The 24,314-nt window shown below is 41.2% G+C and overlaps 1 protein-coding gene across 3 annotated transcripts in view; it reads left to right on the forward strand.

Moving 5' to 3' along the window:
* The window catches only part of USP7 (ubiquitin specific peptidase 7), a 193,585-nt gene that overhangs the window by 165,501 nt on the left and 3,770 nt on the right, over positions 1–24,314 (forward strand). For all 3 annotated transcript variants that reach the window (XM_043524404.1, XM_043524405.1, XM_037910410.2), the window contains 15 exons: positions 6,035–6,169; positions 10,734–10,835; positions 11,655–11,760; positions 12,204–12,296; positions 13,541–13,608; positions 15,812–15,912; positions 17,270–17,423; positions 18,320–18,387; positions 18,809–18,917; positions 19,003–19,080; positions 19,494–19,594; positions 20,159–20,258; positions 21,436–21,555; positions 23,049–23,120; positions 23,474–23,564. In XM_043524404.1, the coding sequence (XP_043380339.1) occupies positions 6,035–6,169; positions 10,734–10,835; positions 11,655–11,760; positions 12,204–12,296; positions 13,541–13,608; positions 15,812–15,912; positions 17,270–17,423; positions 18,320–18,387; positions 18,809–18,917; positions 19,003–19,080; positions 19,494–19,594; positions 20,159–20,258; positions 21,436–21,555; positions 23,049–23,120; positions 23,474–23,564 (1,498 nt within the window). The remainder of the gene's footprint in view (positions 1–6,034; positions 6,170–10,733; positions 10,836–11,654; positions 11,761–12,203; positions 12,297–13,540; positions 13,609–15,811; positions 15,913–17,269; positions 17,424–18,319; positions 18,388–18,808; positions 18,918–19,002; positions 19,081–19,493; positions 19,595–20,158; positions 20,259–21,435; positions 21,556–23,048; positions 23,121–23,473; positions 23,565–24,314) is intronic.

Raw genomic sequence — 24,314 nt, forward strand, 5'->3', positions numbered from 1 at the left:
TGTTGTAGTTATGTTCCTGAAAAATGCGACTTTAAGCAAAACGATGTTAAGCAAATTCAATGTCCCCATAAGAATTAATGTAAATGGGGGGTAAGATTCCAGGAAATTTTTTTTCACCAGACAAAAAACTATTTTTTATATGTATAGCCCCCGGCCCCTCCCCCGCAGCCTCAGCTCACTGCACCGCCGGCGCAATGCTCTGGGCGGCAGGGCTGCAAGCTCCTGGGGCAGCGCAGCTGCAGAGCCTGGCCTGACCCGGTGCTCTGTGCTGCGCAGTGGCATGGCTGGCTCTAGCCAAGCAGCGCGGATGTAGCGCCACCAGCCACCGGTGCTCCAGGCAGCGCGGTAAGGGGGCAGGGAGTGGGGGGTTGGGTAGAGGGCAGGGGAGTTCAGGGGGTGGTGGTCAGGGGGCGGGGGTGTGGATAGGGGTCAGGGTGGTCAGAGGGCGAGGAATGGGGGCGGCAGTCAGGAAACGGGGGGTTGGATGGGGCGGCAGGGGCAGTCAGGAATGAGATGAGGGGTTGGATGGGGCAGTCAGGGGTGAGGGTTCCGGGGGCAGACAGGGAGCGGGGTGGAGGTGGATGGGGCTGGGTTCCCGGGGGGGCCATCAGGGAACAGTGGGGGTTGGATGGGGCAGGAGTCTCAGGGGAGGGATGGGGTTGGGGGCCGGGCCACGCCTGGCTGTTTGGGGAGGTACAGCCTCCCCTAACCAGCCCTCCATACAATTTCCGAAACCCAATGCGGCCCTCAGGCCAAAAAGTTTGCCCGCCCCTGAGTTAGAGGGTGGGATATTTCCCAGGGAATGCCTTACTGCTAAATGATGAACTAGCATTCGGCTGAGCCCTCAAGAGTTAACACGTTATTAATGTAGCCTCACGCTCTTCAAGGCAGCACGAATGGAGGGAGGGGAGACAGCATGGCAGACAGACAGACACACCCTGTGTTAGAGAGAGAGAGATGCACATTGCGGCTTTAAGTACGCTGACACCACTCTAAGTACATTGCCTTTTTAAGTAGATCGGGAAGTTGAGACAGCAGCTGCGGCCAGCAAGCTCCCTCCGTCCTGAGCCCTGTTGTGTCCCCACCCTGCTCTATATGGAGAAGGGGTAAGTGGGGGGCAGGAGCGGGGGGAGGGGGACACCCTGACATTAGCGCCCCTCTTTTCTCTCTCCCCCCCGCACACAGCAAGCAGGAGGCTCCCGGGAGCAGCTCCAAGGCAGAGGGCAGGAGCACACATGGCAATAGTGGGAGGGACAGCTGAACTGCTGGCAGTTAATAGCCTGCTGGGAGGCTGCCGCATGGGGAACTTAGGGGAGCTGATGGAGGGCTGCCGGTCTGCCCTGATGCCAAGCTCCCATCAGCTAGCTGCAACGGGCTGCTCTTCCTGCAAGCACTGGACAAAGCAGGCGGTTGCCAAAGGATGTTATAAGGGAGCTTTGTGCGACTAAACGAGCATGTTCCCTAGTTGATCAGCAATGTAACGCTAACCGGGACAACTTTAAGTGAGGAGATACTGTACCAGTAACCCGTAGAGAGGTGGCGCTTGTGGCCATAGCCCCTCCCCGATTATATAAGGTGGCCCCTGACCCCACTGAGTTTAAGTATTTCCTGGGTGATACCCTCACCAGGGCTTAAACATTGTCTGTCATGTAGGGGAGTGATCCCCATACATGAGGAGGAGGCATTTGGGTCCGGAGTTTGGTCAGTTCAGATGCCCTTCCGTGTCACCCTCCAAGCACCCATTTTGACTCCTTGGTGCAGAGCAGTGTTCTAGTTTTTGCTCCTTTTGTCCTTATCCCCACCGTTTGAGGGCCGGGTGGCCTGCTTTCATGATGCTTGGGGCTTGATCACCACTGACATCTGGGACACTCTCAGATCAGGCTATTTCATACATTTCCTCTCCATCCCCATCCTTCTTCAGGGACCTCTCTTCTTCAGGGACCACAAGATGCTGCTCCGCGAGCAGGTTTGCTCTCTACTGGGTAGGGGAGCAGCAGAGGAGATTATTATTCCGGAACACTGAGGTCTCGACTTCTGTTCCTGGTACTTTCTGGTGCCCAAATCCAAGAGAGGGATAAGATCCATTTTCTACCTTTGTGGCGTCAACAAATATATCAGATACATGAGGTTCCAAAAGGTCACTCTGTCAGCTATCCTCCCCACATTGTCTCAGAAAGACTGGTTTGCTGATCTGGACCTTCTTGATGCCTACTTTTATGTGGTGATTTTGCCTGGTCACAGGAAATTCCTTTGATTTGTCATAGCAGAGCACCATGTTCAGTATATGGTGCTTCCATTCGGCTTCTATTCTGCCCCTTGTGTTTTTACTAAATGTGTGGTTGTCGTGACGACATATCTCAGGAAGAAAGGAATCCACATCTTCCAGTATCTGGATGGCTGGTTATTGAGGGGCAGATTCAGAAAGAAAATACTTGCTCACGTTGACATTATGCTGTGCTTACTCGATCATCTGGGTCTCATCCTAAACACTGGGAAGTCAGCTTTGGTTCCCACTTTGAAAAAAAAGTTAAGTGGGGCCCTAGTAGACTCTAAAAGTTTGAGAGCTTTTCTGCCGACCAACCGTTTTAAGGTGATTTACTACCTTTTGCCTCAGTCTGCTGTCTCAGACTTCCATGACAGTTCAGATGTGCCTGAGGCTCTTGGGCTACATATCCACCCACTTGCACGCAGGTGGCCCACTTCTCAAAGTTGCACCTTCGCTACCTCTGCATTTGGCTCAGGGTGGTTTACTATCCAACTCTTAACTCCTATAGATTGTTTGGTCTTCCTCAACAGGTCTTGGACTCCTTGCAGTAGTAGATGTGTCCAGAGAACATATGCTAAGGTGTTTCCTTTGTCCAGCCCTTGCCAGCCAGGGCTATTGTCACTGACATCTCTTTGATGAGTTTGAGAGCACACCTGGGTCACTGAAAGTTCAAGATATGTGGTCGGAGCAGGAGTCCTCACAGCATATCAACTTGCTGGAGCTATCGGCCATGTGCAATGCAGGTCATGCTTTTCTGGACTGTCAGGGGCTCAGTGATTCACATACTTACTGAAAACGCTACCATGATGTATTATTTGAACAAACAAGGGGGACCACATTCCATGACACTTTGCCAAGAGGCAATCAGTTTATGGCAGTTCTTCATCAAGGAGAGTCGACAACTTGCCTGGGGTCCAGTTTCATCTTGCGGACCATCTCAGCAGGAATTTTTCACTGAGTCATGAGTGGACTCTGAAGACAAGTGTTGTCCAGGTCATCTTCACAGCTTGGAGCATTGTGACGATTGACCTGCTTACTACAAGGGACAACGGGAAATGTCAGCTTTCTTCTCTCAAGGGGGCCTCAGTCCAGGCTCCCTTTCCAACACTTTCCATGTCAGCTAGCGATCAGCTCTCCTGTACATATTTCCCCAGATCCTGATCATCCCACATATCATCCTTAAGCTGAAATTGGATCATGCCAAACTCATTCTCATTGTCCCAGCATGGCCGAGGCAGTGCTGGGTCTCTGACCTCATGCTGTCAGTTCAGTTTCCCATACTCCTTCCTCTCAATTCTGACCTACTTACAGAGAATCAGTCACACATAGCATCCCATGCTCAGCTCCCAGCATCTCACAGCATGGATGTTTTGTGGCTAAATGAGGAGAAAGAACAGTTTTCAGCAGCTGTTCAACAGGTTCTACTCAACTGTAGAAAGCCTTCCCTCAGAATGGCCTAGTCAGCTAAGTGGAAGCAGTTTTCGTTGTGATCCCTGGCTCTTGGAATTCAGCTGATGCTGGTTTCTATCCAGGGCATCTTGGAGTGCCTGCTGTACCTTCAGTTGTCAGGACTTGAGTGTAGCTCATTGGAAGTGCATCTGGCAGCAATATCAGCATTTCATCCCCCCTTTCAGGGAAGATCAGTTTTCTCCAATACTATGGTAGCAAGATTCTTAAAAGGGCTTCTTCATCTGGCCTGAGAGCTGGCTTCTCTGTGGGACCTTAATACTGTCTTAGCAGTTTTAATGGGACCCCCATTTGAGCCTCTGGCATCTTGTTCTTTTCCGCTTTTGTGTCAGAAAACTGCATTCCTGGTAGCAATAACGTCCACAAGAAGAGTCTGAGAGCTGCAGGTTCTGATGGCAGAACCTCCTTATACACAATTCTGATAAGAACCAAGTGACTTAGACCACACCCAAAATTGTTGTCTAAAGTGGTCTCTGTTTCATTTGAACCAGGTGATATATTTACCTGTGTTCTTTCCTAAGCTGCATTCATCTCCTGAGGAGCAGCTTCTCCATGCATTAGATGTCAGATGATTTCTATCCTTCTATCTGGATAGGGCTAAACCATTCTGTGCTTCACCTCACCTGTCTCATATGCTGATTGCATGAAAGATCAAGCAGTCTCTTCACAAACTACCTCTAAATGTAAAACACAGACTGCATATGAAATAGGTTCAGCTACGCCTCCTTAGCAGGTGAGAGCTCATTCTGCGAGAGCACAGCCATAGTTAAAGGCATTCATCAGTGATGTCTCAATATTGCCTATTCGCAGCGCTGCTCTGTGGTTGTCCATATATATATGTTTACGAACCATTACACCATTATTGCATCTTCAAGGGTGGATGCAAGTTTTTGTAAGGTGGCCCTGAAATCCTTGTTTAGGTGGACTCCAAGCCCTGTGTCCTGGGATGGGTACTGCTTGAGAGTCACCTAAGTGGAATACTCAGCTGCATCTACTTGACAAAGAAGAAACGGTGACTTACTGTGATTGTGGTTTTCAAGATATGATGCAGAAGTGTATTCCATGACCCAGCTTCTGTCCCCTCTGCATCAGAGTCTAGCGTCTGGGCGTTCGGTGCAAAGAAAATGAGAAGGGTCGTGGCGGTGTTGCCTCATGTAGTCCTGGGAGGCGGTATGGCCAGCAGGTGTGAGTGCCATCTCTCTACAGGTACTGATAGGGAAAATTCTCCAGCTCCAGTGAGTTGGGTGCACACACATCTAAGTGGAATACACGTCTTTGTGTCATCTCAAAGAACCGCAGTTACAGAAAGTTATCATTTCTTATACCTGCAAATGTCACCTTGAATCCTGATGAAATTAATAGTACTCAGGGGGAAATAACAGTATATTCATGGGCATTTCTGTTGGTCCACTGGTTGTTGTACTTATACAAGAATATAACTTTTCATGGCTTTTTAGAGAGTGTTAAATTATTGTATTAGAGGAAAAGGACTGAACTCTTACAGTGCAGTGTTAGGGTAACTCAGGATATCTCCCATAAATAACTTTCTGAAATTGGAATATAGCTAGCTATAGCGCCCAATTCTGGACTGCAGCTGTGCCGAGTTCACCATGTAGGAGTGGAGGAGAACTGTTACCTTTGCATCTCTCACATTTTTAGATGGCCAGGGTCCAGAGAAGTCCCCAAGCCCTGGGGCTGCTGTTCGATACACTGTACTGCTATGGCTTCCTATGGAGCCACCCAGCAGCACCAAATAGGCAGAGCACCTACTCCCTCCCTCCGTCTACCCCATTATGTACTGCTAATAGAGGCAGTGCTGGCCCTACACCAGAATGAAATTCCTCTTAAACCAGGGCTTTTCCACAGTGGCAATATCTGCAGGGGAGTACAGGAACAACACACCCAGTAGAATTGGTATACTGATCAGAAACTGGTCCATAATGTTTTAGGCCCCATTCCGGGAAACACGTTGGTGAATATTCCTTTTGAATGCAGGGGCACTTCTCTAATGCTAAAATTATTATTGTGCGTAAGTGTTTGCAAGATTTGGGCCTAAATGTTAATGGCTTTGTGCTGTGTTTTGTCAGAATATTTGTGAATTTTTAAACATGGTTTTGAGTAGCATAGTTTGTCTTGTTTCAGTGATAGCTTATATGTTTGAAAACTTATTAACACAAAATGATTTAAATGTGAACACTGACACCAATAAACAGTTAAATTCAGAGGCAAAGCTTACATCAACAGTGTTTTTGATTCTTCAGCTGTAAACTATGTATAAGTAATGTTTATAAAATATTTCAGATAGTGACAGAGGACCAGTTTTGTGGCCACCAAGGCAATGATATGTATGATGAAGAAAAAGTGAAATATACTGTGTTCAAAGTATTAAAAAACTCCACACTTGCAGAATTTGTTCAAAACCTCTCTCAAACAATGGTAAGCTTTTTCTGTAGCACAGTATCTAACTATACATGTTTTTGTTATTATATTTTGTTCACTTTATAATCTTAGCATTCTCTTGGTATATGTGACTGCTTCTTTGTGTAGTGTCCCTGTGGGTTTTCCACTGTAGGTGTGCGTGCATCCCTGTGCTGCTGATTTTAGAACTTTGGTAGCAGTATCTGTTAGGCCTGCACGTGCACCCTCTCTCCTCGTGCTGCTCCATGAGGCTAGTCGGCGCACTCAGGCTAACCCCCCTCAGTTCCTTCTCGGCCACCCCAGCTAGAAACGGAGCTATTTGCTTTTCTATAGTTAGTTAGCCTCCTAGTTCTTAGTAGTAGTTCTAGTTGTCATTTTTTTCTTTCTCCTTATTTTTCCCCTTTAAAAAAAAAAGTACTTTCTTTTCCCACTTCTCTCCTCGTTGGGGACCTTCCCCCAATGGGGTATGCCCAGCTCCCTTGCTTCAAGAAGTGCCTCTCTTGCAAAGAGGCGATCCCTATTGTAGACAAGCACTCTCAGTGTATTTGCTGCCTCAGGGAAGGCCACATTCAACAAAAGTGTGGTCTTTGCAAACAGCTCAGGCCCCGGTCTCCTAGAGGTAGAGAACTCAGGCAGAAGATTATCTTCATGGAGGCAGCTCTTCGACCATCTCCAGACCTATGCCATGAGTCACCTTTCAGACGTGAGTCTTCCCCATAGTCCATAACATCCAAAAGTTGTGAGTTAAAGAAACAAGGTGCTGACCCCTCTCACAAATCATCAATAAAAGAGCAGAAGTCCCCACATTGAGCCCCAACATAGCCGTAAACGTTCTCTGGCACACTCGATATCCTCGGTACCACCAGCACAGAGACCTTCTCAATCCGGTGTGGCTCATGGAAGTCCTCAGTGGCAGATACTGTTGACAGACCTACAGCCAATGGGCACAGGCACTGAGTCAACAGTACCTAGGGACAAAGTAAGCACTCCTCCTAAGAAAACATTAGTACGTGATTCCTTATCAGTACCATCCTCGACACCTCATTTGGCACCAGAGCAAGCGGTATGGGCGAGATCCCCATCCCCCACAGTACTGCCAACAGCACTGAGTCGGACAGCACCACTGGAATTCCTGCACTCCATGCATCGGGGTCTCCTCTTCTCAGTGCTGGGACCTCTGCACCAAGTCTTCACTTGGCACGGGAGTCTTCCCCACTGCTCTACCATGCTCCCCTGCTCTCCAGTGAGGGCTCGGACAGTGAACCTGAGGAGGTGGCATCTCAGTACTCCTCAAAGGCTCCTTACGGTGCCCAGTATCAGCAGAGCCTCAAGGATATCCTCAGATGGTCCCACCACCACCATCTTGGCATGGGCACCAACAACAATCTCTATGCCACCACCCCAGTGGCCATACTGGGACAAGAGGTCGATCATCTCCTCCAGTTAGGAGCCATAGAACCAGTACCTCAACATTTACAAGGCAAAGGGTTCTACTCCTGTTATTTCTTAATACCCAAAAGGAAGGGAGGTTGGAGACCATACTAGACCTCAAAGCTCTGAACAAGTTTGTCAAGGCTTAAAAGTCAAGATGGTCACTTTAGCAATAGTCATTCCAGCGCTGGAACAGGGAGACTGGTTTTCAGCCCTCGCCTACTTTCATATCTCAGTCTTACCGACTCACAGACAATTTCTCAGATCCTCTCTAGGATAAAGACCACTACCAGTACAGGGTGCTCATTGGCCCAAGAGTATTTTCCAAGGTTCTCTCTGTAGTGGCCGCCCACTTACACGCCTAAGGGATCATGATTTACCTGTATCTGGACGATTGCCTCCTCAGAGCCCAATCTCTACAAGAGGCTCACTGAGTCACCAAAGCTGCAATACACTTGTTTACAGAAGTGGGTCTGCAGATCAACGCCTAGAAATCAACCCTCACTCCAGTGCAGCACCTGGAATTCATAGGCGCTGGCTTCGACTCTACAGACCAGAACTCCCCTTGCTCAAACAGATTCTTCTGTTTAGCCACACTCATATAGACCATTCAAAACAGCCTACAAATATCAGCCAGACACTGCCTACAACTTGGGGCACATAGCAGCGGGCACAACGGTAATACTACATGCCAAAGCTTCACATGTGGTGCCTCCAGATGTTGTTTACAGCCCAAACAGGGACAGACAAGATAAACCCCTTTCGCTACCCACCAAGGTCAAAATCTCCTTAGATTGGTGGAAAGACCCAACCAGCATTTTCAAAGGGATCCCCTTCTTGCAGATCCCCCCAACCATTGCTTCTAATCACTGACACATCGCTCATAGGGTGGGGTGCACATCTAAATGGCCATAATACCCAAGGCAAATGGTCACCCACAAAGATATCCCTTCACATCAACCTCCTCAACCTAAGGGCAGTCAGGAATGCCTGCACCCACTTCCTCCCGCTGATCAAAGGATCACACACAAGAGTCCTAACAGACAGCATAGCCTGCGTGTACTACATAAATCAACAAGGGAGAGCCCAATCACCTTCCATCTGCATAGAGGTAATGAGATTATGGAACTCGTGTGTCTCCCACAATGTCACACTGTCAGCAGACTACCTCCCTGAGGCACACAACTTGATAGCGGATAGTCTCAGTCACTAATTCCCACATGACCACAAGCAAGAGCTGGACCCAGTAGTACTTTACGATCTATTCAGGCAATAGGGGACACCAACCACAGATTTTTTTGCTACTTACTTGAACAAGAAATGTCCCCGCTACTGCTCCAGAGCACGGATAAGACAGTGCTCCCTAGGTGATGCCATCCTCCCGTGGGATGGGGACCTTCTTTACGCCTTTTCTCCTTTTCCCCTACTACTGAAGGTCCTGCTGAAAATTTAAAAATAGACTGAGCGCACATCATTCTGATCGCTCCTATTTGACCGAGATAGACCTGGTTCCTTTATCTGTCACAGCTTGCAATATGCCCGCCAATCCCTCTCCCAGTCACTCCCTACCTGCTGTCCCAGGACAATCTGCATCCCAACCTGGGGGTTCTCTGCCTCAGAGAATGGCTCCTTCTTGGTTCAAACAACTAGAAAGCTCCTGTTCAAAAGACATGCAAGAGGCATTATTATACAGTAGAAAGTCCTCAACGCAGCATACTTACGTGCAAAAATGGTCCAGGTTTCGGATTTGGTGCATTTCCCAACAGATCTCCTTGACATCCGTGACTCTTCAACATCTTAGACTTTGCTCTGGCCCTAAAAAGATTGGATCTGTCTGTAAGCTCTCTGAGTCCACCTATCGGCTATAACAGCCTTCCACCTCCAGTAGAGGTGTACTCAGTGCAGTCACACTCAGTCACCAAAAGGCTCCTCAGGAGTATAGTAAGCCTCTTCCCACAACCTCAACTTCCTCCTCCCACGTGGGACTTAAACCTGGTGCTGAAAGAACTGACTAAGCCTCCCTTCAAACCCATAGCCACCTGTTTCTCAATGAAAACAGCTTTCCTGATAGCGATTACTTCAGCCAGGAGAACAGAAGAAATAGTAGCTCTCATGGCACCTTCCCTCCCTCCCCTCCCCACCAGTATTCTTTCAGGGCAAAGTTATGCTTAGGCCACATCCAAAATTCATTCCCAAGGTAACCGTCCCTGTTTCACATGAACTAATTGATTAATCTTCCAGCCTTCTGTCCCAAGCCTCACAGAGGCGAGAGAGAAGCTATATTGCACATTCTAGATGTCAGGAGATAATCTGTATCAGGAGATAATCTGCCTTTTGCCTGCACAGGACAAAGACTTTCAGAAAGTCCCCCAGGCTTTTCCTCTCTATTGCGGAAAGATCCAAGGGTTCAGGAGTATCGGAGGCTCTCCAAGTGTCTCTTGAACTGCATCAGACAGTGTTACCAGGTTCTCAGGATAACCCTTCCACATACTATTTGTACACACTCTACATGGTCGATCTCCTCATCCATTACCTTATTCAAGAATGTCCCTATCAGAGATCTGTAGAGTGGCAAGATGGGTGTCAGTCCACACTTTTGTGGAACGTTATGGGATCACTGGGGACTCCGCCACTGATGCCATCTTCGGCTCCACTGTGCTGTCATTGGAGTTGGGTCAGTTAAAGAAGTCTCAGCCCCCCAGAAGGGATGCTGCTCAGGAATCACCTGCAGTGGAGCACCCATAGGGACACGACACGAAGTAGTAGTACTCACCTTGTACAGTAACAATGGTTTTTTGAGATGTGTCCCTGTGCGTGTCCAACAACCCACCCTCCTCCCCTCTACTTCGGAGTTCTTGTGAATGACCCTGCGGTAGAGAAGGAACTGAGGGGGGTTAGCCCGCGTCACTGACTAGCCTTGTGGTGCAGCATGAGGAGAGAGAGCACATGTGCGGGTCTAATGGACACCGTTACTGAAGTTCTCCGATCAGCAGTGCAGCACCCATAGTGACACACACAGTTACTGCACAAGGTGAGTAACTTCTTTCTGTCGTAGTTTGAGTGTTTGTACACTGACTAGTTTTGACTGGTTTTATTAAAGTATTTTAATCTATTTGTATTTTCTTATAATTTTAACTTTCTTTTAACTTAGGGATTTCCACAGGATCAAATACGGTTGTGGCCGATGCAAGCAAGAAGTAATGGAACTAAACGACCAGCGATGTTAGATAATGAAGCAGATGGCAATAAAACTGTAAATATTTACTAATAGGGGAAAAGTTAATTCTAAGTCTGTCTCATTTACAGTTCCAACAGTAAAGTTGTGGCCTCAGGACATCAAAATCTTAAGTGCTACAAACTAACCTATGGTGTTACAGGGGACATAGGAAAACTTGTGAAATCTAGAACCAGTGTACGGTAGCTCTTGATTTAGAGTAGGTTTGAGATTTGGTGGATTGATTTTGAGATTTGGCAGATCTAGATCTTTTTACTGTAATGAAAGGAGACACAATCATTAGTCATCTGTCACTGACACTAACTTGTTTAAATTTTACTACTCGTAATATCAAATGTAAGGGCAAATATGAGTTCCATGAATGCTTTAGAAACTTCATAAAATAGCAAGTGTTGCATATAAATATTAATACAATTAGGGATACAAAAAGTTGTACTAACCCCTGTGTTAAGTTTATCCTTAATTTTTGTTCTTGCTACTATAATTGACATGGATGGAAATAAAATATTTTTAAACATACAAGAGAGCCCACTTTAAGTAAAATTCTGTGCAGTTTAAAACTTGTGTAACTTTTTAAAAAACACACACCAAAGCAATATTTGATATTGTTTTGCTTACTTTAGCAAGATGGTGAAGGATTGCATATAATCTTTAACTCTCACCCACATAGCTAAAAATGAGGGACTTTTCCCAACAGTGTAAGATTCCTTTTAATTTCTTGTTTTGTTTTAATTTAAATTATGCAGTTTGACCACTCCACTAAGTTTTCTGCCTATATGAAACTCATCTAAAGTCATTTTTTGCTCATGTTGTGTGTTCTGCTCCCTAAACAAACAGATGATTGAGCTCAGTGACAATGAAAATCCATGGACAATATTCTTGGAAACAGTAGATCCAGAGATGGCAGCTACTGGAGCAACATTACCCAAGTTTGATAAAGATCGTAAGTATATATGCTAAAATTTCAGAAAATACAAAATCTCTCATTCTATATGTGCCTGAAAATGACTGAGTGCTCCTTCTTTGGCGCTCAGTCTGCCTGATGTACAAGATGTCTGTCAGACTGTGGCTCTCAATGCACTTTGATCACCTGACCTCGTTTTGTGTTGTCCTCTTCCAAGGTGGAGAGAGACTGGGGTTTCAGATGTTCTAGAATGAATGAAATTAATTTAATCAGCTGTGTGTGTGTTATTTGGGTTCAGTACTTAAAAAGTATTTTAAGGAAATTATCTTGTTACCAGGTTACATGTTTGCTCATTAATTAAAGACATTGTTTTGTGACTACTGTGGCCTTGAGCATGAAAATGGAATTTACGGTTAGGTGATCTTCAGATGTGCTCAAATTATGGCTTTATTTCAGATTATTTTTTATTTCTTAACTTGTAGATGATGTAATGTTGTTTCTGAAGATGTATGATCCAAAGACTCGGAGTTTGAATTACTGTGGACATATCTATACACCTATATCCTGTAAAATACGTAAGTCTTTAAACTCTTGTTGAGTTGTAATATAATATGATCAATTATATAAATATAACATTTTTCATTTAATGTTATACTGTTGAAAGCAAAATTCAGGAAATACAAAAATGAAGGCTTCTACAGCAGCATTAACCCGTCTGTTAGACGTGCCTAATATTTTCTATTCCTGTGTTTATGTGATAAACATATAATTTGGTATATTGTTAGAAGTATGGCATGAAATATGCAAGGTTTGCAACATGTCTGCAGGAACCTTAACATTTCTATTTCCTAACTTAAATTTAACTGGGAAGTCTTAATGGTTCATTAATATAGCTTAATAGTGCCCCCCCCCTTTTTTTTTTAAGAGAGAAAATTGTTTTTACTCAATAACTGTAGAATTTAAATGTCCCCAGCAAGGCTTTGAAGTTCACATGTCATTGAAATGAATGGGGTGGGGGAATTGTGAGTTCCATCTTTGCTGCTGAGATTTAGCTGCAGACAGTTATCTGCAACACTGGGTTAATGGGGCAGCAGTCTATGGATTTTTGTATTGAGCTGGCTGTATCTTTCTAATTTTATTTAAAAATTTAGGTTTTACAGTGTGTTGGTGACTACAGCAAATGTTCTTATTCCTGAATGTTGCAGTTTTATAGTGTTCTTGACAAGTGTTCTGCTGCAACATTTTGTAAAATGACTTCAGGAAAATTGTCCCACCAGCAGCTGCAGCCCCTATGCATGTCTGGTTAGACTGTGTGTGTAAAGTTCTAATGTGCCTCACTCCTATGTGACATCATAAAGAGGGTGGAGCTTCATTAAGCTCCACTGAAAAACCTTAGCGGATGTGCACTGAACCTGTTCAGAAGTGATACTCGGATTTCTTATTGTTAATAACGTCTCTGCCCATAGGCAAAGCAAATGTTGCTCTACCTTAACAGTAACTTACATTCAAAATGTTATGCATAAAACTTTTTGGTTTTGCTCTAGCTCTGTTTATTTTGTGTGTGTGGTTAAAACTATGGCATTATTTTATGCTAGCAGAATTCAGATGGCTGTGCAAAATTTCCTCAAATTAAAATAACAAATCCCCTTTTGGGCTAAACCTAAGGATGGGAAGTTTCAATTTAAAGGAGAAATTTGTCATAAAGTTGGACATCTGAAAATTTGGGGGGTTATAATGGAACCATTTTGCAACTTTAATCATAGCTTTCGCTACTAGTGAAAGCTATAACATACTTCACGCTTCTTTTCTTTTCCAATAGGTGACTTGCTTCCAGTTATGTGTGAGAGAGCAGGATTTCCCCAAGAAACTAACCTTATCCTCTATGAGGTTTGGATTGATTATTATTCCTACAATAAATCTAGATTTGTGTGTCCATTAGCAAGTTTTCCTCTAAGGAAAAACTGTAATGTTTATAAAGATTTTAACTACTACATATAAATACAAAGAACATGTCACTAAAATAACATTTTAAGTGAGAAATAAAATAGTTTTAGATATTACATTTAGAAACATAAGAAACCATAACCACACATAAAGCCAACTGAGGCTTCGGTCCCATTGGAAACTCTGAAAATCAGTCAGTTTCAAAGTGCTTGTAAGGTTAATTTTATAACTAAAAAAAAAAATTAATAGCTAGCTTTGATAACAAACAGTGATGGTTTAACAGTGAAGTCTACTCAGCCACATGATGTTAGCCTCCTCTTGTTGATTAGGTACAATGCTGTGTCACCAAGAGACAAGTTTCACTGAGATAAAATGGTGCCATTCACTGAATGGAAATACTCAGAGTGATCAGTGTTCCTGAACTATTGAAAATTAATTTATAAAATGCATCTGATTATGCATATTTATTTTAATAAATACTTATGTAGCTCTCTGTGCTATTCAAAAAATTATTACCGTTTCCTTTAATCTGGGGCTGAATTCACAGAAACTTAAATTCTGAACACTTGCTCTGAAACATTAAAAGCCAGAATCCTTTATAAGATTTTGTTGTTTTTTGCATCAGCGTGACTAATAATTTAGCCACAAAACTCTGTTAAACTCTCTCAAGGTTGTTAGCATTCCTTTTCCTCCAGAACTGGCTGTTAGTTATGATTTGGCTACATATTCTAGCACATATTTTAAAGTAACAAACTTTACAGCTTGTGCATCCTACAGTTAACAAACAGAGCTTTCACTGTTAAAGATGTTGTGCACAGCAATGTTTGGTTAATCTGCTGTACCCCAAAAGCTATGGCTCTGAAGTTTTTGAATACTTGGGCACAAGAGAATATCGTTGGAATCCTAACTTTGAAATCAGCAATCAAAAACACCACTAGTAATTTGTGACTAAAAAGTCTTACCCTTTAAAACTTCTGCTTGCACAGTCTGAGGTAAGGGAAACTTTTAAACTCTAAAAGATACATTTATCTGCATGGAAGTCCTGTGTGAGCCACACTATGTGCTGTTAGCACTAAATCCATGCATGTTCCCCGAGTCACCATGATAGCACAGCTGCTGCTGCTAGCAGGGCTGGCCTGCGTGCTCTCAGTGCCTGACCCTCTGCACGTGAATCTGCAGTGACCTGTTTCCAGCTGTGGGGAGGGAATGCTGCATCCTCTCCTGCCTCCACCACACTGTGTGAGGCAGCAGGCAACAAGTGAGAGCTCCCACACCCTTTCACCAAAGTGTAGGAGTAATACATGTTTATAACCACTTTAAATTGCTCTAGTGGGATTTGAATCTGCAGTGAGGCCCTTGCTACAGTAGGACTAGGAGCTCTTAATGCCACTAGGTGCCTGCTTTGCCAGCAGCCAACTGCTCTCACTGGTCTTTCCTGGGGCATTACAGAGTTCTGTACTAACAGGCAGAACTGCTACCAGGGAACTTCCATATATACAGTCACTTCCAAATTTACATTAAACTTATAAAAGCGCCTTCTTTCAAATAGTATGGATGAGGACCACAAAAGTTTCTGCCACCTGTTCCTTTAAACAAAGATATTTATGTTCCAGTAAACAACTCACAATATATGTGTATTATAGTTATTAAAATAGTGTGTATTTAATACTCTAGGGGCTTTCCACTCCTTTTAAAAAAGGAGAGACAGCCTGTTATAGTGAATCCGTTGCACCTTGCCAAAAACAAACTAGTATTAATGGGTTCTACTACTATTCTGAAAGTTGCGTGATTTGAAAAATAAGTCTTCGAGCACTGGAGAATTTTGAATTGGGGCTGGCTATTGAGAAGATGTGATGGACGGTGTAAAACATTTTAAAATGGATTCAATTTAACTAAAAGAGAATCTAGTGCAAATTTCATGGGTAAAGTAGAAATAGCGAACTCTACTGTGAGCAGTGAAGTTTGTAAATGAAATATAATGTGAATTAAAAAATCATCAAAATTCACCCCCCCCCCCCCCATTCATTTAAATTTTGATTGAAAAAGAAAATGAGTCATCTTCCATTGCGATATTTTTTCAGCGGTGAGAGTTTCCTATTTTGTCATTTATTTCTTCTGATTGTTTTCCCTTTTGTTTTTACTGCAGGAAGTTAAACCGAATTTAACAGAGAGAATTCAAGACCATGATGTATCTCTTGATAAGGCTCTTGATGAACTCATGGATGGTGACATCATAGTGTTTCAGAAGTATGTGTTTTGAAGGGATGATTATAGTTATGGTTACATCACCTGGTTCCTTAAATTTAAGTGGAGAAAGATTTTCTATTTAGCAGTTTTAACAATGATTTTCAAATATTCAAAAGCATAGTTGCTTACTGACAGACATAGTCAGCAGTATCAACTTACTGGTTTGGAGGGGCGGGGGAATTAAATTATTCAGAATATTAAACTGTCACTTGTAAGATTTAAAAAAAAAACTCCTCACCTTGAATTAGAAGACCAATAAATACTGACATAGTTCTTCACAGATAATGTTAAGATCTGTGTTCAGCAGGCAGTCTGAATTCTGCAGCTTTGCCCTTGGAGCCACCGTAACTGAAATACTATACAACAGAGCCTAGCTGTAATTCTAATCTAAGTCTCTGTGTTATAACTACTATAACTTCCGCCGAGAACTAAGCTGCCTTCCTCTTACTCGTGCTTCCTCACTAGTCACACATTGGCCTACAGTGATGACATGCTTCTGACTTAACTGAGCACATGTTCAAATAATAGGGATGATGGTGCTTATTGGAGGTTTCTCCAAGGCAAAGGGAGAACTCCTGCAGCTTATATCCATTAAAGGGATCTTACTTAAGTTTGTCAGGACTATAAATCAGCATTTCTGTGCTCTTACTCCTGATGGTCACACCCAACTGTGTTGCTCTGTTTCTCTCCATGGGCTGACAGTGGGTGGAAGCCAGCTAGTCTATCTTCAGCACTCTTACCCCAGATTATGTGAGATGAATGTATTTCTCATGTCATGCCTTGGAACTCGCATTCCCTGTTGACCCAGTTGGTGTTATGCACCTTTGGCTGGCTGCTGACTTCTGGGTAAGTGCACAGCTTGTACACTGGTGCTATTGAAGATAGGGGTACCAGTCAGTAGTGACCCATACTAATGTCTATACACATTTCACACCTGTGGTTCAAGGGATGCTACTGTACATCCAGCCATTGTGCAAAGTGACTAAGAAAAGCCTTTCATGAGAATGTAAGATGTTTTCAGCAATGTAGTAAAGGTATGTGGTAGCATACCAGGGGAGGGAAGGGGGAACGAGTGCCATTAGAATATGTCTCTGAAACAAATGGAGTCAGCATGCTGCCGAATAAGTACGCATGGCGTGCAAATGTGTTAGAAGTTCTTGCACAGCACGTATATATTCAAAAGGTATGAATCACGGCTGACAATTACAGTCCTGGTGTATACAAAGGGTGGCTCTTTAACGGTTTCCTAACTTCATTTCTGTATTTCTCAGTAATATTTCTGATTCACTGTAGAACATATTTAACACTCCCTAACTACTTGTATAATGTAGATGGTACAATTTGTCTGCTTTTGTAGGGACGACCCAGAAAATGATAACAGTGAATTGCCAACAGCAAAAGAATACTTCAGAGACCTTTACCACCGTGTTGATGTCATTTTCTGTGATAAGACTATCCCCAATGATCCCGGATTTGTTGTTACTTTATCCAATAGAATGAATTACTTTCAGGTATGTATTCCACTCTACTTTGTTTCCTCTCCTTCTGTTTTCCCATTCACAGCCATGTGGGGGGTGTTACATAATCAGGTTCAGATTAATTAGTAGGTCAAGACACCACTCTTTGGAAGAAATATTCTTAGATGAAGTTCTTCAGGGCCTGGGCTGTGCTTTCACTTCTGTTTTTTCACCTAGCACATTGTGTGTTCTATTAGAAATAAATAATTCCAGTCCCCTTTTCATACTTTCTACCTTGCCTTTTTAAAGTTTTCCTTAAAGAGCCACTTACTGCTCACAGAAAATCTTAAATATGTTTAGATAAATTCTGCCTATGTTAACACGATTTCAGTTGTTTCCCTTCCAGAGTGTTTTCTTTTTTATTACTAATAGCGGCTGGTTGTATAAAACCAAGAACTTTCTTCTTTAAAATGCTATTCTGCTTTGAAAAGTGACTTTCTAAAAATGACATAGTAGGATTGCTTACATTCTGAGAATGACTTGCAAATAAAATTTGCTCACTTACAAGTAAAAAGATGTTTTGTTTTTAGACTGTTTTGCCCATCAACCTTGGGATCTGAAAGTCTGCTGTGTGTTCTGATTCTTTTGTATCATCACCAGAAATAGAGATTCAGCCAAATTATGCCCTCATGTATACCTATGCAACCTAATTTTCCTACAAGGTGTTAATGGGCCTAGAATCTTCAAGAACTGGTGGTGGCCACCCACTTAATATACCAAATACATCTGCTCTTGGACTCTGTCACCATTCATGTAGGTAGTGTGTATTATATGTCTGTGACTGGATTATTGGAACCTAATATGAAGGTAGTATTATGCATAACCCTAGACAAAGCAGTGTCATAAATGGTTTGTCATTTAGAAGTTTTAAAAAACTTTTATTTCCACAGGTTGCGAAGACTGTTGCACAAAGACTTAATACAGACCCAATGCTACTACAGTTTTTCAAGTCCCAAGGGTAAGATGAGTTCCTATAAACATAACTTTCTAGTTTAGCTTTGTCATCATTTGCAAAATATCTTTAAACTAATTTTAAATAATTTAAAACTAACAAATTAGAATTAGGTTGTCATTTAATCATTTAATAACTTTTTCCACATTGCCACAAAATTAATTCTTTGCCTAGTTAAATTTTATTTCAGCTAACATCACCAAATATTTCTTTCCAAGAACTTTCTCAATCTCTTATGTGTGTTTGAAAATCTCCCCTTAAATCACTATGACTATAGTGCTGCATAGGTTGGGCATGCGAGTTTCATACCAAAGTGAAATTTTGTAAATTTGCGTACTGGAAGTTAAATTTATTTTGCATTCTCAACAGATTTTACTTCATGGCAATGGATTATGAAGTGATATTTATATGTTGTTTTCTTGTATAGTTATAGGGATGGCCCAGGTAATCCTCTTAGACATAATTATGAAGGTACTTTAAGAGATCTCCTGCAGTTCTTCAAACCTAGACAACCTAAAAAACTTTATTATCAGCAGGTATGAGTCCTTATTTATACCACTGTGCTTTTGTGCTTTTGTTGCCTTTACAAGTATGTCTGAAGTGTATCTCATTTTTTTCTAGCTTAAAATGAAAATTACTGACTTTGAAAACAGGAGAAGTTTTAAGTGCATATGGCTAAATAGCCAGTTTAGGGAAGAGGTTAGTACAATTTTAGCTACCACCCTGGAGTCATTGTAATTTCTTTTCTCATAAGCCTTTGGATAGTTTTGTGATAACCATGTGGCATCTTATATAATATTGACTTTTAAGGACTACACCAAAAACATAAGATTTGTTATGTATTTAGTAATTGTTCCTCTTTGAAATTTTCATTAAGAAGAAGAGTTGCATCCATCCATTGCTTTCTGAGTAGTGCCCTGAAAATGTTATGTGGCTTCCATAATACTGTTTCTAGGAAAAAGAATTTAAAAAAACGTGGGTTTTGTGTACACATTAGTGATCATTATCTGTTGAGCAAGGTCTAGCAATAAGTCAGATTTCAGTGTTTTCTGTGCTTTGATTTCAGTTTCTCTAGTCATTGATTGTCTCATTTTAATTATTGTGTTGTAAAGGAAATAACACTATATCCAGATAAACATGGGTGTGTACGGGACCTGTTAGAAGAATGTAAAAAAGCAGTAGAACTCTGTGAGAAAGGTTCAGGAAAACTAAGGTAAGTAAAAAAGGTAGCTAAAAAACAGTTATTTTAAAATATAGATCAATGGATATGACACTGTGGATTTCACCTAAATGAACAATGTTGTGCTTCAAAATACAGTGAAAAATCAAATGCAAGTTAACATAGTCTGTCACTGTGGGCTTAAAAACTGTAAAGGGCTTTAGAGCTCTTAATATGAGCTAAATTCATTTAAAAAAATTATTATGCCACTTCCTAGAATTAAATCCTAGCGACACTTAGCATTCATAGATTTCAACTGCAAATTCAAACAAATTACAACGATTTACTGCATTTTCATGCTATTAATTTTCCAAAATAAAGACAGTCATATAACTGGAGAGACTTCAGAAGATAATTTAAATAAACATCTGTTGGCTTGTGCTGCAGATACACTCACTCTTCAGGACTGAGTTTACTGCTTAATTATTCCAAAGTAGGAATACATTTTTAAAATAACCTGTATTAACATTTAATTCTGGATATAGTAATATGCTAAAGATTTAGTAGATACATGTTGCATTGTTTTTTAATTCTTTTCCTATTCATTTTGGTTTTAAGGCTTCTAGAAATTGTAAGCTACAAAATAATTGGTGTCCATCAGGAAGATGAGCTGTTAGAGTGTTTATCACCAGCAACAAGTCGAACGTTTCGAATAGAGGTAAATGTTTTATCGTTTGTTTTTTGTTCATTAAAGAAATACGAGGCACTTGTTTTTGAGAGGGCTACATTATCCATCCTTAGATTCTGATATTCAGGTATTGTGGCCATTTGAATGAACTAGCTAATTGACATGATTTTTTTTTTCTTCAAGAGAACCCCTCAAAAAATGGTAGAACCTAGTTTCTCCTTCACTTCAGAATACCTTGAAGTTCTTGATCTTGTAACAATTCCATTCTTACAATAACATTTGAGCATAAAATGTTAACAGGAAATGAAAGCTTTGCAAGGAGCTATCCGTGAGAAAATTGTCTCGTCATCAGTAATTCTAAGATTGACATGGGGACTCATACTGTATATTTTTATGCTTAGGCCCTATTTCCCAAGTTATAAGCCTGTTTGTGCCTGCATACTTTATTCCTTTCCTTCTTAATTAAGGTTAGATTTTTAAGTCAAATTAGATAGGTTGGGTGTGATTTTTCTCAAGATTTGCATTAAATGCCGCTAATCCTTTTTTTTTTTTTTGTTACTTTAAATAATTTAAGCATTCAGAACTTCACTTACATCAGAACTCCTAAGTAGAAAATGAAATTAAGCTGTCAATGCAAATTTGTATTGCAAGGAAGCAGGAAAGAGAGTATTGTGTTATTACTCTGGCAGCAAATCATGAGCAGTTCATGAGCAAATCAATGCTCCTGAGGACTCCCGGCTTCTGCTGTCAGTTAAAGAAAAATGGCAAATAACAGAAGTCCATTAGAAATAGGGCCACTTCCATATCATGTCAAACAAAAGCTATTTTCAGAAGGAATGGTAAAAAGAAGAGACAACATTTGACCTCTTACAGAACTTCAAGCTAAATGTGAAGTATCTTGCTACAGAGGCCCTACGATTCTAGGTCCCTGCCAGACAAGCCATAGAAGGAATTGTATGGGGTATGGAAAGCCTCTCTGGGGGGGAAGTTCTCCCCTCACCCTCCACACCCCGACAGAGAAGACTTTTCTAAATGATGTTTTGTCAAATGGGAAACTCCATTTAGCTTTTTAAGTATGTTGTTGGTCAAATTGTTACTTATGTAAAGACCATTAGTCAGTTTTGCTTTCTGATATTTCAAGTTAATGTTTATTGTGGCAGTTTTAACTTTAACTAAAAATGATCACCATTTTTATGTCTTAATATAGGAAATCCCTCTGGACCAGGTAGATATAGATAAGGAAAATGAGATGCTAATCACAGTAGCACATTTCCACAAAGAGGTTTTTGGGACATTTGGAATTCCATTCTTGCTGAGGATACACCAGGTACAGCATATTTCTGTTGTTCCCCTGTGGTGGTATTTAGATAACATTTCTTTAACTTCCTATACAAACAAATGTGTGATAGGTGTCAATATAGGTATTAGAGCATCACCTCTATAGAAATGCTTCTCAGAACTATTCTATTCTGACATTTGTTTTCCATCCGTTCTGACTTACGGAAGAAAATTCAAGCAGAATGGTGATCTTGTGACTAAGTCAACGAACTGGGATTCAGCAGTTCCTGCGTTTTCCACAGACTCCCTGTGTAACCCTGGTCAGGTCATTTAATATCTATGTGCCTCAGTTCCCCATTTGTAAAAATTGAGAAACTTCCTCTCTTGCCTGTGGTTATTTTAATATCGTATATTTAAATTTAATATACAATATTTATAACATTGCCACACCGCTGTTTAGATTGCAGTATCTCTGAGGTGGTGACTGTATTCCTGTGTGTGTGTACAGTGCCAAACATAATGAGACCCTGATATCAGTTGGGACTTCGAGGCACAATTGTAATTAAAATATTCCTTGTGGCTTGAAATTTCTCACGATTAGTGTTTGCCAAAAGGTTAATTTTGTGGCTAATATGAAGAAAATTGGCTCTCTTTTTTTAGTGATGGCTGTGAAAAATGAATACTTTTAACTTGCTACAAGCCTCGTTCCAACATACCTTCATAGCTCTTACGTCAAAGGGCTTGTTTTTAACACTTAGCATACACTTTATCTTCAAGGACAATGAACCCTGCAAGATTGAAAACAATTGGGTTAGAATTTTGAAAGTTAGCATCTTTTTCTATTGTTCTTCTCATCTGCCAGTTCATATAAATATTATCTAATTCTGTAAGATTTTTGGACCCAGAAATGTGTGTATTGTCACAGAATTCAGAGAGACTAGTTGTGTGTATTCATATTTGTGATCAGTGCCAAATAAACCTTTAGTACTATTTATAAGGGAGGCTGTTTGTTTTGTTTTTTCCTGTTCTTGATGGCTGACTTTTGATTGATCCTTTTCTTTTTTGTGTTTTCCAGTACGTCATCTTTTGTGGGTTTATAAAATAATACAAGGCAGAGTTACTTAATTTCAAAGATAATGCTAGCTGAGGGAAAAAATTCACAGATTATAGGAATTTAAAATGACAAGGTGCTAGAGAAGATATTTCTATTTTTTTATAACACTGTTTTTCTTCTGGTTGCAATACTTCTTACTTTGTATCTTGGCCTTAGTTGTGCAAACACATCAATCAAATTAGGAACAATTTGCATACAAGGCAATGATGACCCAGTGTGAATTGAAAATGTAGATTTCACTTACTACCATGTCATAGTAGGTGGTACTGAAATTTCTGTAATAGTTTCTGAAAATAACTGGATAATTTATGTAATTGTACTGCAGTGCAGGATTTGGCAGGAAAATCACAACAGTCACTAAACCAATTTCTCTTTATAATGATGATTTAAATTATATTTTTTGATATCTACTGTTAAAAAATTATTAGGGTGAACACTTCAGAGAGGTGATGAAGCGGATTCAAACAATGCTGGACATCCAAGAAAAAGAATTTGAAAAGGTAACATCATGTTGGGGAGAGTTCATATTTCAATTTATTGATCCTGAGTTCAAAATAAAAAAAGCTCTAATATAGTGTACTTAAGGATTATAGAGCAGCTGTTTTACCATAAGAGACTCAGTTTAGATCAAATACTATTGCGTTTTCATCAGATTATGGGATATGGGATGGGAAGAAGGTGCCATGTGAGAATGTTGGAAATAATATTTTATAGGGTTTCCCCTTCCTTTGTTTGCAATATGTGCCACTTCAGATTAATACTCTTTCTGCATTACTATACCAAATATAGGTAGCTGAAAAGACTGTAGCGTTTTATTTCCATCCAGACTCTTAACAGTTTGTTCCTTTTGAAGTTTAAGTTTGCCATTGTAATGATGGGTCGACACCAATACCTAAATGAAGATGAGTATGAAGTGAACTTGAAAGATTTTGAGCCCCAACCTGGTGAGTAGCTGGTTAATTTGACACTATTGTTTTAAATTGCAGCAGTTCCTCTGCCATTTGTTAGTTATGCAGTCATCCCTGACTCAGGAAATAAAAAGGTACATTAGTGTCCACACACTGAATATGCTTTTATGTAGTTCACTCATGTATCTGTATATAAATATAAAATGTATATGTACACTGTGTTGTGTGCAGATTAGTTAGCATGGGAGAATATACATTAAGAATGCAAATATGTATACTCTCACACTTACAGAACCACTTGTTGTTCCCCCATGAGTCAAATAAAGCATGTGCGCCTAAGTGGCTGAGTACTGTTGAACACACACACGCACACGCACAACATATTGTACAAGAGAAGAAAGCTGCAATGTAAGCTAAAAGCTTTGCTATATTGCTCCTCTTACTCTAGTTCATATAAATATTTGATTTCCTCATTTTTATTGGAATAACATACATATGTAGTATTGCTATATAGTACAAAGCTCCATTCTTATCAGCTTCTTAATTTTAAGACTCCCCCAAAGGTGGTTGAACTCAGATTCTTCTCACCCACTTGTTGTAAAGAGAGACCATAATAAGGTTCAGTGAAGGTGGAATCAAACAGGAACAGAACGTTAACTAGGGATGTTGTATAGATATACTTTAAGAGATGAGTACTGTGCTGAAATGTAACCTAATCTGTATTTGTCTGTGTACCCTGTTCGCCATGTTCTTTACTTGACTAATGCTTAGAGCTCCATTCACCAT

Source organism: Chelonia mydas, chromosome 10, assembly GCF_015237465.2.
Source record: "Chelonia mydas isolate rCheMyd1 chromosome 10, rCheMyd1.pri.v2, whole genome shotgun sequence".
In the NCBI taxonomy this organism is placed as follows: Eukaryota; Metazoa; Chordata; order Testudines; family Cheloniidae; genus Chelonia; species Chelonia mydas.